Raw genomic sequence first — 14,858 nt, 5'->3', positions numbered from 1 at the left:
GGAACTCTGTGATGACCTGAAGAAAGAGGTTATTATCTGGAAAACCTTGATTGGGCAAGTTTCTTCAGCAAGGCACTGATGTGGCTAATTGGAAGGAATCAGTTTGTGTGTGTCCAACAAGCAACAAATCTCTCTCTGAAAACCAACAAGAACCTTCCTGAGCGGTAACCATTTACCTTTCAAGCACCAAAGCCTGGTGAAGGTTAATAAATATTAAATTCTGCACCCAGTATAAGAATTGCCTGATACCAGTGAACTTGGAAGAATGAGAAGTGAGATTGGACTGTGAATCAAAAAACTTTTCTGAACTGTTACACACATTACATACACATACGCTTAGAATTAGAAGGGGGTTAGGTTAAGTTAAGTTAATAGTAATAAGTTAAAATTTGATCCTGTTTTTGTGTTTAAAGAAAATTAAAAGTAACTTTTGTTTAAGTAACCATTTGTCTTGGTGAATTTCTATTGTTGCTGGGTTTTGGGGTCCTCTGGGCCTGTCACAATATAAATTAACATAAAATTGCTTGAAAGCTTTATTTATATCCTGTGGTTTGTAAGAGATCCTGTCCAAGTCTAGCTTAATTGTATTTATTGTATTGGAGGCTTGTTCAAATTTCAACTACCATGAGAGGACATTATGGGCTCTTTCCCCTAGCTCACAGCATTTCTGCTTAGATCTTGTTATCACATTTTCCATTTTATATGTATATTTTGTATTATACAAACTTTTTATAAATTAACCATCTATATTTATTCTCAGAGCCCACTCATTGAAGGTTCTTTTCCAAAACTGTAATCTCCTTTTCCAATTCTTCAATCTTCCATGTATACTCTTTTTTTTTTAATCCTAGAGGCATAGGTAATTATTTTACCTCTCAAATATGTTTTTAATGCTAATATAGAAGAAATTAATCCACAGTGGAATTACAGTTGGTCTCACAGAATGTAATTATTTGGGTCTGAGTAAAGTTACAAAAATCCAGCCTTTTTAACAGCAATGCATTAAGGTGCTATCCATAGACCATCTCCTTCTTATCTGACATATCAAAAGTCAATACAAGAGGTGAGTGGTCTGATAAGAGTCTCACCTTATATTCAATTTCCATGATCCTACCCTGTAAATGGGCTGAAACCAAAAATAAATCTATCCTTGAGTAGGAGTCATGTTGTGTTGAATAGAAAGCATAATCCCTCTTTCTTGGGTGAAGCCTTCTCCAGATATTCATTATGTTCAGCTCCTCCATTAATCCCAAGGTAGCTTTAATTGCCTTTGTCCTAGTATATTTCCTTCCTGACCTATCCAGAACTGGATCCAGACAGAAATTCAGAGAAGCAAATTTATTGAAATGGAATGATAACTCTTCACCTACCCATACACAGTGGTTATATGATATAATGTCCTATTTAAACTTGGAGAAAATTAGATACAACAGTAAAGATAAACATTTTTTCAATTTGTAAAGATGTGGGACCCATTCATAGAATATTATCATGAGTGGAAGAATTAAGAATTTTTAATATTTTGGAGATTCTCTGTCTGACATCTGGAGGTTGATATCCATTCCATAAGTTCCATTTTCTTTTACAAGGTCTACTTGATTAGAGGGAGGGGTTAGATTAGATTTAGTTTTTAGTGGGTTTTTTTGTTTTTATTTTTATCAATTTTTTTAAATTTGGATTAATTTTGTAATATTGGTTTATTGATTATCATAGATTAATTTATAACTTGTTTCACATGTGGATTAAGGAACTGTCTAATGCAGTTCCATCCTTTTTGTGTACTTGTATCTATGAGATGAATTGCTATGTGTTTTTATTAAAATTTTGTATGTAAGTTTATATGTTAAGCTCAATTTTTAAAAACTTTAAAAAAGCAAAGGTTAAAATCAGATGTTACCACAATTTTAATAAACAGTAATGCAAGTCAGTGCAAGCTGGTCAAAAAACCCTTTTGAACTTCATTTGACCTTAAAGGATAAGTTCAATGAAATTCAATATGGTCATGACATTCAGCATCAAATGTTACCCCTACTGGACCTCCTTGGACATTTCTAGAGTGCTCCATATTGATTTGCATGGAGAACAGACAAACATGCACAAATACAGTATACATTAGATTATAAATACTTAAACAGCAGTTATATATTGTTCTATAAGATTCAAAAGAAAAGAAATTACAAAAAAGCTTTTCATGATACAAAAAAATCCAGAGCACAATCATATTAAAGAATAGAATTAACCATACAAAAACCCAAAAGAAAAAAAAAGCAACAAAAAAATGTAATCAAAGCCCCCAACCAAGAAGCAAGGTTAAAAGTTAACATATAGGAATCAAGTGACAATTACATGGAAATGGACAGCACAGCACCAAAGTTTCAGAACAACCCGAATTCTTAAGATTGTGATAATAGTCAATAAATGAGCCCCATGTCTTTTGGAATTTAATATTTGAATCTTTGATGGCATACCTATTTTTTATCTAAACATCATTTAACCATTGAGTATGTATATGTGGAGTACTATCTTTCCATTTGATCAAAAATGCATGTCTGGATATCAAATTTGGCTATAAAATTTGGTTTTGAGTTGGAGTCAGTAAAATGTCATTATCTTGAAATGATCTAAATAGAGCAATTAAAGGACAAGGTACTAATTTAAACTTTTGAATCACCTATAATGTTTGAAAAATATCTTTCCAAAATTTTTCTAAACTGGGGCAAGTCCAGAACATGTGAACCAAAGAAGCTTCACCAGTTTTACATTTGTCACATGGAGAATTCATATCTGAATAAAAGTGAGGCATGTACTCTGTGGACCACTTTAAATTGCAACAAACAATATCATGCACAAAGGTAGGTAGAATTAATCAGATTATAGAGTCCCATGCCTTATCTGAGAATGAAAGATTCAAATCCTGTTCCCAATCATTCTTAATTTTAACTTATGAGGCTATCCTTAAATCAAGTAAATTATAATAAGTGAGAGATAGTAAACCTTAATGAGAAAATTGTTAATCAAAAAGTGTATCCATAAATTCGAAGCATGGTCAAATTTGATAGAAATAAATCTTGACTTCTTTAAACTAAATTAATTAAATTCAAAACCTGGAGACAAATAGTTTCATGAATTGCTTAATTTTGGTTGTTTCATTAACTAACATCCCCATACCTGTAAATTAAAAAGAAAAAATCTACGTGTGTACTTCACTGGTCATTCCAGCATATTTACTTCACAAGAATCTAAATCTCTTTACAATACGGACACAATGTCTCAATCTCCAGCCCTGCTTGCCAACACCTATGTACCAAAATGCCATGTACATTTGCACAGGCATCAAACTGTGTTGTTATGGTTCCAAGGCTATTTCACATTTCCATTGAGCAGCAAAGACTTGACAAAAAGTGTCATGTAGTTCCATGAAATCAGTTTGCAGGTTGAAAAATTAATCTTTGACATAATAAGTTGAAAAGTAGAAAAGTAGAAAAGTTGAAATTTCTGTTTTACCTTTGTATTTTGCACTCACCTTATACCACTGTATATTTAAAGGGCTCTGTGAAAAGTCATCTATCCCATGACAGTAAATATAGACAGAAGCGGGGCTTTCTTCTAAAGTATGTTGGAGACATTCATGATGAAAGCACTGGTTCTGGGGCAGTTGAAATACTTTTATTTGTAAAACTTCCATCATACAGTAAGTTGTATTCCTGAAATATAAATATATTCCTGAAATATTCCTGAAATATAAATATAAACACCATACCCTTTATCAATGACCTAGATGCCACAGGAATACTACAAGTACAAGGGTAGGACTGTGGCACAATATTCATCTCCAGGCTTTCCAAGGCATTTCTTGCATTAACAAAAAAAACAAATGTGGTCATACAATGACTCTTTTCACTATTTATAGTTTCATTCCCCATCTAAAATAAGGAATGTTCAACATTATCCAAGCCAAATCAATAAGCTTAATTAAATAACAATTCACTTTAAGCATTCAGTCCTGAAAACACCAATTTCAATATCTACAAGATAGCCCCATCAATTTGCCAAGGCTTTATCAACAGTACTTCCCATACCCATAACTTCTACTGAAAAAGAAACAAAACAGTCATTTTCAAATCTCATACCATTTTAACTTACTCATGGGTGGTCCCTAAACTGTGGCCTTGCCATCAAAGTCATGGAACTTGAACTACTTAAAACCATTAGATTGGTAGCTTTGACCAAAAAAAAATCTTTCTGAGAGCTGTTTGCAGAAATCTTGGGTCAAGCATTAAGCTGAAAAGTCCCTGTCCCAAACCCTACTCACTGACAGTGTGAAAATGAAACAAACTGCAGAGATTGAAAACCTGAAAGAAAAACAAAAATTGCTGGCAACACTGAAGGTCAGGCAACATCTGTGGGAAGACAAAATAAAGGTTTACATTTCAGGTCAGCGACCTTTGATCACAATTGGGAGAGAGAGAAAACCAGTAGGCCGATAGGACAAAATCAAGTTTATCAGAGCACAGTGAAAAAAATAATTTTGTGTGCAATTTAGTACATAGTACAGCATACATTTACAGAGTAACAGAGAGAGATCAACTGATTTGTGCAGTTATAGTGAGGGTCCTATAGTCATTCTGCTATTTTATTCTGTCACAGAAGAAAGATGTGTACCTTACCTCTATAGCAGACAAAAGCATTATCCACCTGCTTCATAGAGCAATAAAATGGATATTAATAATATCTCCACAGGCACATCACAAAGAAATCAAATGGAAGAAATTCAGGACACCTGAATCTGTGGCACCATATCTGCCTTGGAGATATCAGAGGGTTTTTCCTGAAGCCCTTCTTCTGTGTACCCTAACTCTAAATTTGCTGTTTGTCAGTCAGACCTTTGAGATGATATAGATAGAATAGGATTGACAGAGGCTTAGGAGTTTCCCTTACACACCTCATCTTTCTAAGTCTCCACTCTGGGATAGCATACACCTTCAAATTTTCCAACCACCCTGTACAATCAGTACCAGAAGCTTGCGTAGATTAATGGAGGTATACATTGCCTTTGCATCAATTCAATCAATTTGGGATTGGATGCATGGAAAGATGTTTTTGTTTGGTAACAGCTGAAAATCATAAAACCACTCAGATATATTCATCTTATTCACTTGTACAACATGAGCTATTATTATCCAGACCAAGGCCATTCTCCTTAATGCTATAATTCAACCATTCATTTAAATTCTTGCCTCATTTGCACAAAAATAGCCAAATTACTCACCACAAGTAACAACTGTAATTTCCAGAGTCTAGCAACAGCGCAGGCAAAAACCAAAGGGAAAGGCCATTTAAATGAATACGTTTTTCTTGATCGGTGGTTATGATCTCAAGATTATTCTTGAAACATTGATATTCAATGGTCTCATTATGTTCTGGATTTGGTATGTCATCTTTAAAATATTGGAATGTAAATGCCTCTTGATGAAGAATTATGTCTAGTATTTCATTTTTCAGATCATAGCAGCCATCTGAAAATGTAAGCAGGTCCATTTTTAATTTAGGAAAATGTATTGTATTCTTGGTTTCGATCAAGATTAGTTTATTACGACACAGAACAGCAATCAGAAAATATACAGAATCAACCTTGTTTCAGGCATGTGCTTTCCTTTAGACCTGTGGTTCTCAATCAGTTTTTTTCCCATTCACTTATGCCATAAGTGCTCTGTTAGTACCTGTAAGGGATTACATAAGGTTGTATGTGAGTGGAAAAAAAAAGGTGGACACCAGGAGAGCAGGATTAGGCCATCTAGCCAGCTCCGTCATTAAATTATATCATTGGTTAATCTGGCTATGCACTCCACCTACCTGCCTTTTCCACAAACCAGGTTGCGGAAAAAAGTAGTTTGGATTAAGAAAGTATGAAATAGTAGGAAAAATGAAGATAAATTCTTCTGGATGTTCAGAGAGATGCAGGGCAATTTTATTGGCGAAGCAATTCAATTCAAATGATTCTTTTGAACGATTTACCTGGTACGACCGCAATTTCATGGATGCATGTGGTAAGGATGATTGGCACAAAGGAGAACACTCTGCCTCTGTAAAAATATTTTACAATATTTTTATTGAACAATATTAGAAGTTTTTAAAAATTGTAAAATTACACCATGTGAATTAAAAAGTTGCAAAAATAATCAACCTCTAATTACTGGAAGTTATTGCAGATTTGAACAATGTAACATTTCTAATTGTATTGACTAATAGACTTTTAAATTTATAATGCATATAATTTATTTTTACTTGAAGAAAATAGAGGCTGAATAGTAGCAGATCATAAAACAATGTAAAATAATATTGGATATTTTAATTCTAGGATTTGTATTTTTTTCAAGACACAAAAGCAGAATTAGACATTCACCTCATCAAGTCTGCTCCTCCATTCAAATCATGGCTGATGTATTTTTCGTCTCAACCCCATTCTCCTACCTTCTTGCTGCAACCTTTGATCCCCTTACTAATCAGGAACCTATCAACCTCCAGTTTAAATCTACACAATGATGGCCTCTACAGCTGTCTGTGGCAACGAATTACGTAGATTCCCCACCTTCTGGCTAATAAAAATGATTGTCATCACCATTTTTAGATACTGTGCCCTCTGGTCCTAGACTTGCCCATGACTGAAAACATCTTCTCTACATCCACTCTATCCAGACCTTTCAATATTCAATAGGTTTCAATGAGACCTCCCTCATCCTTCTAAACTATAGTGAGGACAGGTTCAGGGCCATCAAACATTCTAGATGTGTCAACCCTCTCATCCCGGGAACAGATAGAGAGGTTGGGGAGCTGATAAGAGGTTCTGTGATCAAGTACAAAATTCCCAGATAGTATGTTGCCTCCCAGGTGCCAGGATCAGGGACGTCTCAGATTGACTCCACAGCATTCTCAAGTGGGCGGATGAGCAGCCACAAATTGTGGTCCACATTGTAGCAATGACATAGCTAGGAAAGGGAATGAGGTCCTGAAAAGGGAATATGGGGAGTTAGGAAGGAAGCTAAAATGTAGGACCTCAATCTCTAATTACTGGAAGTTATTGCAGATAACTGCAAATGCATGGCTGAAGAGTTGGTTCAGGGGTTCATGTTCGTGGATCATTGGAATCTCTTCTAGGGAATGTATGATCTGTACAAAAAGGATGGGTTGCACCTGAACTAGAGGGGGACCAATATCATGGCAGTCAGGTTTGCCAGAACTGTTAGGGAGGATTTAAACTTGTTTGGTAGGGGGATGGAAACCAGAGTGAGAGGGCAGAAAATAGAGCAGAAAGTGGACAGGATTATCAAGTCAAGTCACCTTTATTTGTTGTTCATACCATGCATTGAATGGCAAAGATGAGATAGCGTTTCTCCAGGACCACAGAGCAGACTTACATAAATGTAAGTTAAAATAGAAGTTAAAATATTAAGGCACATACAATAAAAGAATACAGTACACTATCCACATGTTCTGGGAATTCAGGAGCCTGATGGCTTGGGGGAAATAACTGTTGCCCAATCTGGACATAAGAGGCTGAGTGCTATGGTACCTCCTGCCAGATGGCAGAAGGGAGAAAAGTTTAAAATGAGGGGTGGGTGAAGTCCTTCATGTGTTTATTGCTTTCGACATGCATTGTGTGTTGTAGATGTACATCATGGTAGGAAAGAGAGCCCCACTGACCTCACTATTCTCTGCAGGGTTTTACAGTCAGTGTGGTGCAGCTTCCAAACCAGATGGTGATACAATTGCTCAGAATGCTTTCATTACATCTTCTGTAGAATGTAGTGAGGATGGGGGGGGGGGGGGGGGGTGGGAGATTAACTTTCCTCAGCCTTCACAGGAAAGTAAAGGCAGTTCTGGGCTTTCTTGGCTATGGAGCTGGTGTTAATGGAGCTGGTGTTAATGGACCAGGTGAAATTTTGGACCAAGTGCAGACCAAAGAATTTGATACTCTTGATACTCTCAATGGTCAGTGGAGAGTGATTCCTCCACCCCCCCCCCCCCCCCCGCCCCCAGCCCTCCTGAAGTTGGCAGCCATCTCTTTTGTTTTATTAATGTTCAGATACAGGTTGTTGGCTGTGCATCCGTTAGTGACTTCACCTCACCTCTGAACACTGACTCATTATTCTTACTAATAAGCCTCACCATGGTTGTGTCGTCAACGAACTTGATGATGTGTTTTGCTGCACAGTCATGAGTCAGCAAAGTGAACAGCAGTGGACTAAGCAAGCAACCCTGGGGGGCCCCCGAGCTCAATGTGATGGCTGTTTTCAATCTGGACTGCTTGAGATCTCCCTGATATGATGTCAAGAATCCAATTGCAGAGGGAAGTGTTTAGACCCAAAGGACTGAACAGGTACAGAGATATGATTTATGCTGAATGCCGATCTTAAGTCAATAAACAGGATTTGAACATATGTTTCCTTATTTTGCAGGTGGGTGAGGGCTAGATGGAGGGTGATGGCATCATCTGTAGAGCAGATGGATCTATATGTGAATTGCAAGGGGTCCAGTGACAGGAGCAGCAGGAGCTTGATGTGCCCCATGATGAGCCTTCAAAGCACTTCATGACAGTAGACGTGAGTGTGACAGGGCGCATTGTGAGGAAGGACAGAAAGTGGAGGAAGCATAAATGGTATTAGAGGGTTTAGAATGTGTTTATTTCAATCCAAGTGTTAGGAATAAGGATGAATTTAGAACAGGGGTCGGCAAGCTTTTTTTTTTAAAACTCGCATTCCACTTTAAGTATTCCCTATGCCATAAGTGCTCTGCGATTGGTAAGGGATTACTTAAGGTGGTACGTGAGTGGAAAGAAAAAGCTTGTAAACCACTGTTTTAATCGTATTTAATTGACTCATTATGTGCACAGTTTTGTAACTCAAAAGGAAATGACAATTTTTCTCAAGCAAAATATTTCCATAACATTTTGGTCTAGCACAGTGATTCTCAACCTTCCCCTCCCACTAACATACCAACTTAAGCAATCCCTTACCAATCATAGAGCACTTATGGCATAGGGAATACTTAAGGTGGAATGTGAGTTTTAATAAAAGGTTACCCACCCACGATATGTGGAATTACAATATTATGGCTGTTATAGAGACTAGGATGACACAAGATCAGGAATACCTTATGCAGGTACCTGGTATATATTTTAAAAAGGCTGGGATGGGAGGTAAAGGGGGAAGTGGGGAAAGTATCATTACTAATCAAGGATAGTATCACAGCTGCAAAAAAGGAGGACATTGTGGAGAGATTGGTTACTGAGTCATGCGGGTGGAAGTCAGAATCAGGAAAGGATCAATCATTATATTGGGGGTAGTAGCATTAACCCTCGGGGAACTGAGAAACAGATATCAAGGCAAATTTTGCAATGGTTCAAAAATAACAGGGCTGATGTTATGGGATACTTCAACTTCTGAAATATTGACAGGCACCTCCTTCCTTCAAGAGGAATAGATGAGGCAGGTATGCCCAAGAAGGATTCCTGACACTAGAGGAGTGTTGACTAGAGGAGAGGCCATGTGGATCTAGTACTGGGTAAGAAACCTGGTCAGGTGACAGACATCTTGGTGGTGGAACATTTGAGGAAAGTGACCACTATTTCCTGACTTTTAGCATAGCTATGGATAAGGATAAGAGCTGACAAATGGTAAAGTGTTCAATTGGGGAATTACATTGGGATGAGGCAGGCACTAGGAAGAGTAAATTAGGAACAGATGCTCTCAGAGAAAAACACAGAAGAAATGTGGAAGATATTAGGGGCCAACTCGTGTGGGTTTCTGGCTAGGTTTGACCCACTGAGATGGAAAAGATGGTCAGAAAATGAAACAGTGGTTGACACATAAGATTTAAAAGCAAAAGAGAGGAAGAATTCTTGAGAATTATATGGTAGCCAGGACAGAACTTAAGAAAGGACTTAGGAGAGCCTTGGCAAATAGGATTAAGGAAAATCCAAAGGTGTACTATGCACTTGAAGAACAGAAGGATGGCGAGAGTAAAGGTAAAGTAGACAACATGTGCCTTGATGCGGAGGAGGTAGGAGAGATCCTAACTAAATACTTTGATTCAGTGTTCACCAGAGAGAGGGATCTTGGCTAAGGGGAGGTCAAAATCAAACAAGTGAGTGCAGTGAAGCATGTTGAGGTTAAGAAATAGGAAGTGCTGGATTTTCTTTAAAATATTAGGATTGATGTCCCCAAGGACTGAACGAGATATACCCCAGGTTGGCCCTGGATGAGGGAAGAAATGGTTGCAGAATTGCAAATTCCCTGGCCACAAAGGAGTTACCAGAGGATTGGAGAATGGCAAATATGGCCCTCTTGTTTAAAAAAGGTAAGGGAATGATAGACCAGTGAGTCTTACTTCTGTGGTGGATAAACTATCAGAGAGGATTCTTTGAGACTTTTCTGTGCTGTAATGTTCTATGGGACAGGATTTATGAGCATTTAGGGAAGTACAATTTTCTTAGGGATAGTCAGCATGGCTTTGTGAGGGGAAGGTTGTGCCTCACAAGCCTAATTGAGTTTTTTGAGAAGTAACAGAAGAAATTGATGAAGTGAAGGTGATGGACCTGTGCGGAACAGTCTCCTGTGCCAAGGATCTAAGGAGGAGATTCAGGACAGAGATTAAGTATCAGGGGATGAGAAGGAAGGGTAAAGATATAATGGAGTGGTCCAGCGATAATGGATAAGTCAATCAAATATGTGAGTTTTAATGTAAATGGGATAAAGGGAACAATTAAGAGAAAAAGAGTATTGGCACACCTCAAAAAGATGCAGGCAGATATAGTGTTTTTTACAGGAGACCCACCTTACAAAGCAGGAGCATTTAAAGTTAAAGAGGGGTTGGGTTGGTCAGGTGGAGATGTCCTCCATCACTTCCAGAGCCAGGGGAGTGGCTATCTTGATAGGGAAGAATATTCCAGTGATGGCCATGGAAGTGGTCGCTGACTCAGCAGGGAGATTTGTGATAATGCAATGTCAAATATACTTGCAACCCTCGAAATTATGAATATTTATGCCCTGAACGACAATTAAAAATTTATACATGACGTATTCTTGAAAGTATCCCGGGGTTGGGGGGGGGGGGGGGGAGTGGAGAAAATGTTTCAATTGGTGGGGATTTAAATTTTTATCATGGACAAATCAGCAATAGTAACAAGGGCCAGGGTGGCTAAGCCTACCCTGGCCTTTATGAATGAGCTAAATCTCATAGATGTCTGGAGAAGGCTAAATCCAAGAGAAAGGGATTACTCCTTTTACTTGAGACAACACAATTCCTACACCAGTCCAATTAGATGGTAGTATAGTGGAAACTGAGTACATAGGTCAACTACTATCTGACCATTCACCCTTGACTCTGTCCATTATAATGCCAGATAAGCAGGCTTTAGTGTAGAGATGGCACCTGCAAATATGTTGCTGTTGGGAAGACTGGAATTTTCTAGCTTTGTGAGAGCTCAGGTAGAATTGTTCTGTGAGATGAATTGCCCCTCTACTGAGGATAACTTCCTAATATGGGACACATTGAAGGCTTATTTAAGGGACCAAATAATTGATTATACCAAGAGCATTAAGAAAGGGCTCACGAAGGAAGTTAACGATTTAGCTCAACTAGAAAAGGACTATCAAAGAGTGGGTACAGAAGAAAAATACAGGAAAGTTGTGAATAAAAAGCTCATATATAAAATGTTACAAACATATAAGACACAAAAGTTGATTTTAAGATCTAGACAGCAGAATTATGAGCTGGAGGAGAGGGCCCACAAAACCTTGTGCTGGCAGGTGAGGGCAAAAGAGACCTCAAGAATAATCAATGCTACTCAAACAGGGGCAGGCAAGATCTCATACAAACCAAAAGAAATAAATGAAACATTTGGAAGGCTTTATAAGGAATTGTATAAATCTGAGTCAGGGGGTGATCCTACCAAAATAGATGATTTCTTCCTTTCATTTGGATCAGGAAGAGCGTGAGCAGCTGAGTGCCTTTTTCTGTAAAGAGGAGATTGCATGGATCCTGAGCTCTTTGCAGGCTGGTAAATCACTGGGGGTCGATGGTTTCCCTGCTGAATTTTATAAAGAGTTCAAAGATCTTTTAATATTCCTTTTTATGAAGATGGTGGATCTGGTGGCAGAAAAGCATACCCTCCCAAGTCTTTCTCCACAGCAATCATCATGGTGATTCCAAAAAAAAAGGCAGAACCCATTGAATCTCGCCCCGTATAGGCCGATCTTATTATTAAACAGATATTATAAAATCATTGCAAAAGCATTGAGCAATAGGTTGGCAGAATATTTGTCAAAACTAATGAATCCAGACAGAGCTGGATTTGTAGAAAGCAGACAATCAGCCAACAACGTAGCTAGATGGCTTAATATAGTATACCTGGCACAGTCGGGATGGATCCAGGAGTGCCACAGCTTTGGATGTGGAAAAGGCCTTTGACAGATTGGAATGGGACTTTTTGTTTAAGGTATTGGAAATATTTGGATTAGATCAAACATCTATTAATTGGGTGAGGACACTTTATTGTAAACCCCAAGAAAAAATTATCACAAATGGGCAGATGCCTCGAGTGTTTCCTTTGAGCAGGTACAGTAGGCAGGCTGACCATTGTCCCCAACACTGTTAATACTGGCAACTGAGCCACTGGCAGAACTCATTCAGTGGGATCCAGACATAAAGGGGTTCAGGGTGGGCCAGGTGGAATACAAAATCAACCTTTTTTGCCCATGATGTGTTAGCATATTTGACAGACCACAGGGGTTGGTGGTGGGGAGAGGGGAGGTCATTGGCCAGGCTGAGGACCACCATGGAGGATTATGGGAAGGTCTCAGGGTATAAAGTAAATCTGGACAAAAGTGAGATTATGCCTTTGACAAAAGGGGATTGTAAACAATATCAAGAGAAGTCGATTCAAATGTCTGCAAGAAGGCATTAAATATCTGAGGATAAAAATGGACAAAGATTTATGCATACTTAATTATCTTCCTTTGTTCCAGAAGATTGAGGATGACCTTATTAGATGGAGGACTCTGCCCATACACTGGTGGGCAGAATGAAGGTGATGCCAAGGCTCCAGTATCTTTTTCAATCATTACCCATTTCGTTGCCACAGGGTTTTTTTAAGATGCTCAACGAATGTGTCAGGAGGTTCCTGCGGAATGGTAAAGTGGCTAGAATCTCCATGGAAAAGTTGATGTGGGACTATAATTACTTGATTTCAAAAAATTACTTGATTTCAAAAAATATTACTGAGCAGCCTAAGCAGGATTTAATTGCCTCATTCTTTGCAGGGCACAAATTGGACTACATGCAATAAGTGAAAATATAGCAGGAGAGTTTATATACAAATGGGACACTAAATTAATTTCAAAGAAAACAGGAAACCCCACACTAAAGCATGCACTTCAGATATGGCAAAGAATGAATGACTGTATCGGATTGAAGGTGGGGTTATCTCGCAAAATGCCTTTGACACAGAATAACTTAATACCCTTGACTCTGGGTAATAAAATCCTGGACACCTGGTGCCAGAAAGGATTCAGGCGTATTGAGGATTGTTACAAGCGAAGGCAGCCTATGTCATTCGAGCAGTGGAGGAAGAACATACTTCTGCTATCTGCAAATAAGATCTTTCTTAAGAGAAATATTGTGACCATCTATAACCTTACCTAAATGTAGTAATGTGGAGATTCTAATTCAAATTTATCTCCAAGATGCATTACATATTCCAAAGTGAGGGTCCAAAGCCAGTCTTACACAGGCCGAGGAGAGATGGAAGTTGGACTTGAGCATAAAAATCAATGAAGTATGGTGGCAAGGCCTGTGTCTGGACTGCGTGACTGGACTAATCAATGCCAGATACAGGTTGGTGCAATGCAATTTCTTGCACCAGTTGTGCCTCACACCACAAAAATTACATAAATCAAAGCCTGAAATTTCAGAAATGTGCTTTAGGTGTGGCATGGAGGTTGGAACTTTTATCCACTCCACCTGGCTTTTTACAAAGGTAAGATCTGAGAAGACATGGGGGACATTCTTAAAAAAGGGATTTTCCACAGGATCCAGAAGTGTACCTTCTGGAAGACATTGGGGTCATGATTTTAGACTGTCTAAACACCAAATTTCATTTGTGAAGGTTGCCTTGCCAATAGCCACAAGTATATAGCAGTTTCGAGGAAGTCTGACTCCCAACTAAATACTACACGATTGAATATGGAAATACAGAGTTGCATTCCCCTGGAGAATATCACGTACAATCTAAGGAAGAAATACAACACATTCATTAAGGCGTGGCAACCTTACATAAAATAATTGATTAGTTCCCCCCAACTTCAAAATAGGGGCATTGTAGCAATCTGCCCCAGCAAGGAAATTAATGTGATCAAAGAAGTGGGATGTGGCGCAGGTGGTGTTTCTTTCGGTTTTGTTTTGAGTTTTTTTTAAACTCTTGAATTTCATTTAATTTCATTGTATCAATATAATTTAATTAATTGTACTTTCAGTTGTACGAAGGTGGGGGTTTGGGAGGTGGGAGGGGGATAAATACAGACTCTGTGTGTTACATGAATGTAAAAAAAAATTATATGATTTGTTCAAATTTTATGAGTCTATGAAAATTAAAAATAAAGTATTAAAAAAAGGTAGGGTGGTAGATGTGGTGGATTTTAGTAGGCATTTGACAAGATACCCCATTTAGAAAGTCATGAGGCATGATATCCATTGAATCTAGGTTGCATGGATTCAGAATTGGTTTGCCTATAGAAAGCAGGGGGAAGTAGTGGATGGAACATATTCTGCCTGGAGCTCAGTGACTAATGGATTTCTGCAAA

General features: G+C 38.2%; 1 protein-coding gene across 3 annotated transcripts in view; it reads right to left on the bottom strand.

Annotated features, from left to right (window-relative positions):
* LOC138739305 (interleukin-1 receptor type 1-like) overlaps window positions 1-14,858 on the bottom strand; it is a 57,330-nt gene that overhangs the window by 24,749 nt on the left and 17,723 nt on the right. The window contains exons 1-4 of one of the 3 annotated variants that reach the window (XM_069891090.1): window positions 11,951-12,184; window positions 6,016-6,083; window positions 5,270-5,720; window positions 3,524-3,704 (exon numbers count right to left, since the gene is read on the bottom strand). In XM_069891090.1, coding sequence (XP_069747191.1) covers window positions 3,524-3,704; window positions 5,270-5,538 — 450 coding nt within the window. In that variant the 5' untranslated portion in view covers window positions 5,539-5,720; window positions 6,016-6,083; window positions 11,951-12,184. Of the gene's footprint in view, window positions 1-3,523; window positions 3,705-5,269; window positions 5,721-6,015; window positions 6,084-11,950; window positions 12,185-14,858 lie in introns of those variants that run through there. The other 2 variants (XM_069891089.1, XM_069891091.1) reach the window with 2 other exon arrangements.

This window comes from Narcine bancroftii, chromosome 7 (genome assembly GCF_036971445.1).
Source record: "Narcine bancroftii isolate sNarBan1 chromosome 7, sNarBan1.hap1, whole genome shotgun sequence".
Classification (NCBI taxonomy): Eukaryota; Metazoa; Chordata; class Chondrichthyes; order Torpediniformes; family Narcinidae; genus Narcine; species Narcine bancroftii.
This window is presented reverse-complemented; position numbering and strand designations above follow the sequence as displayed.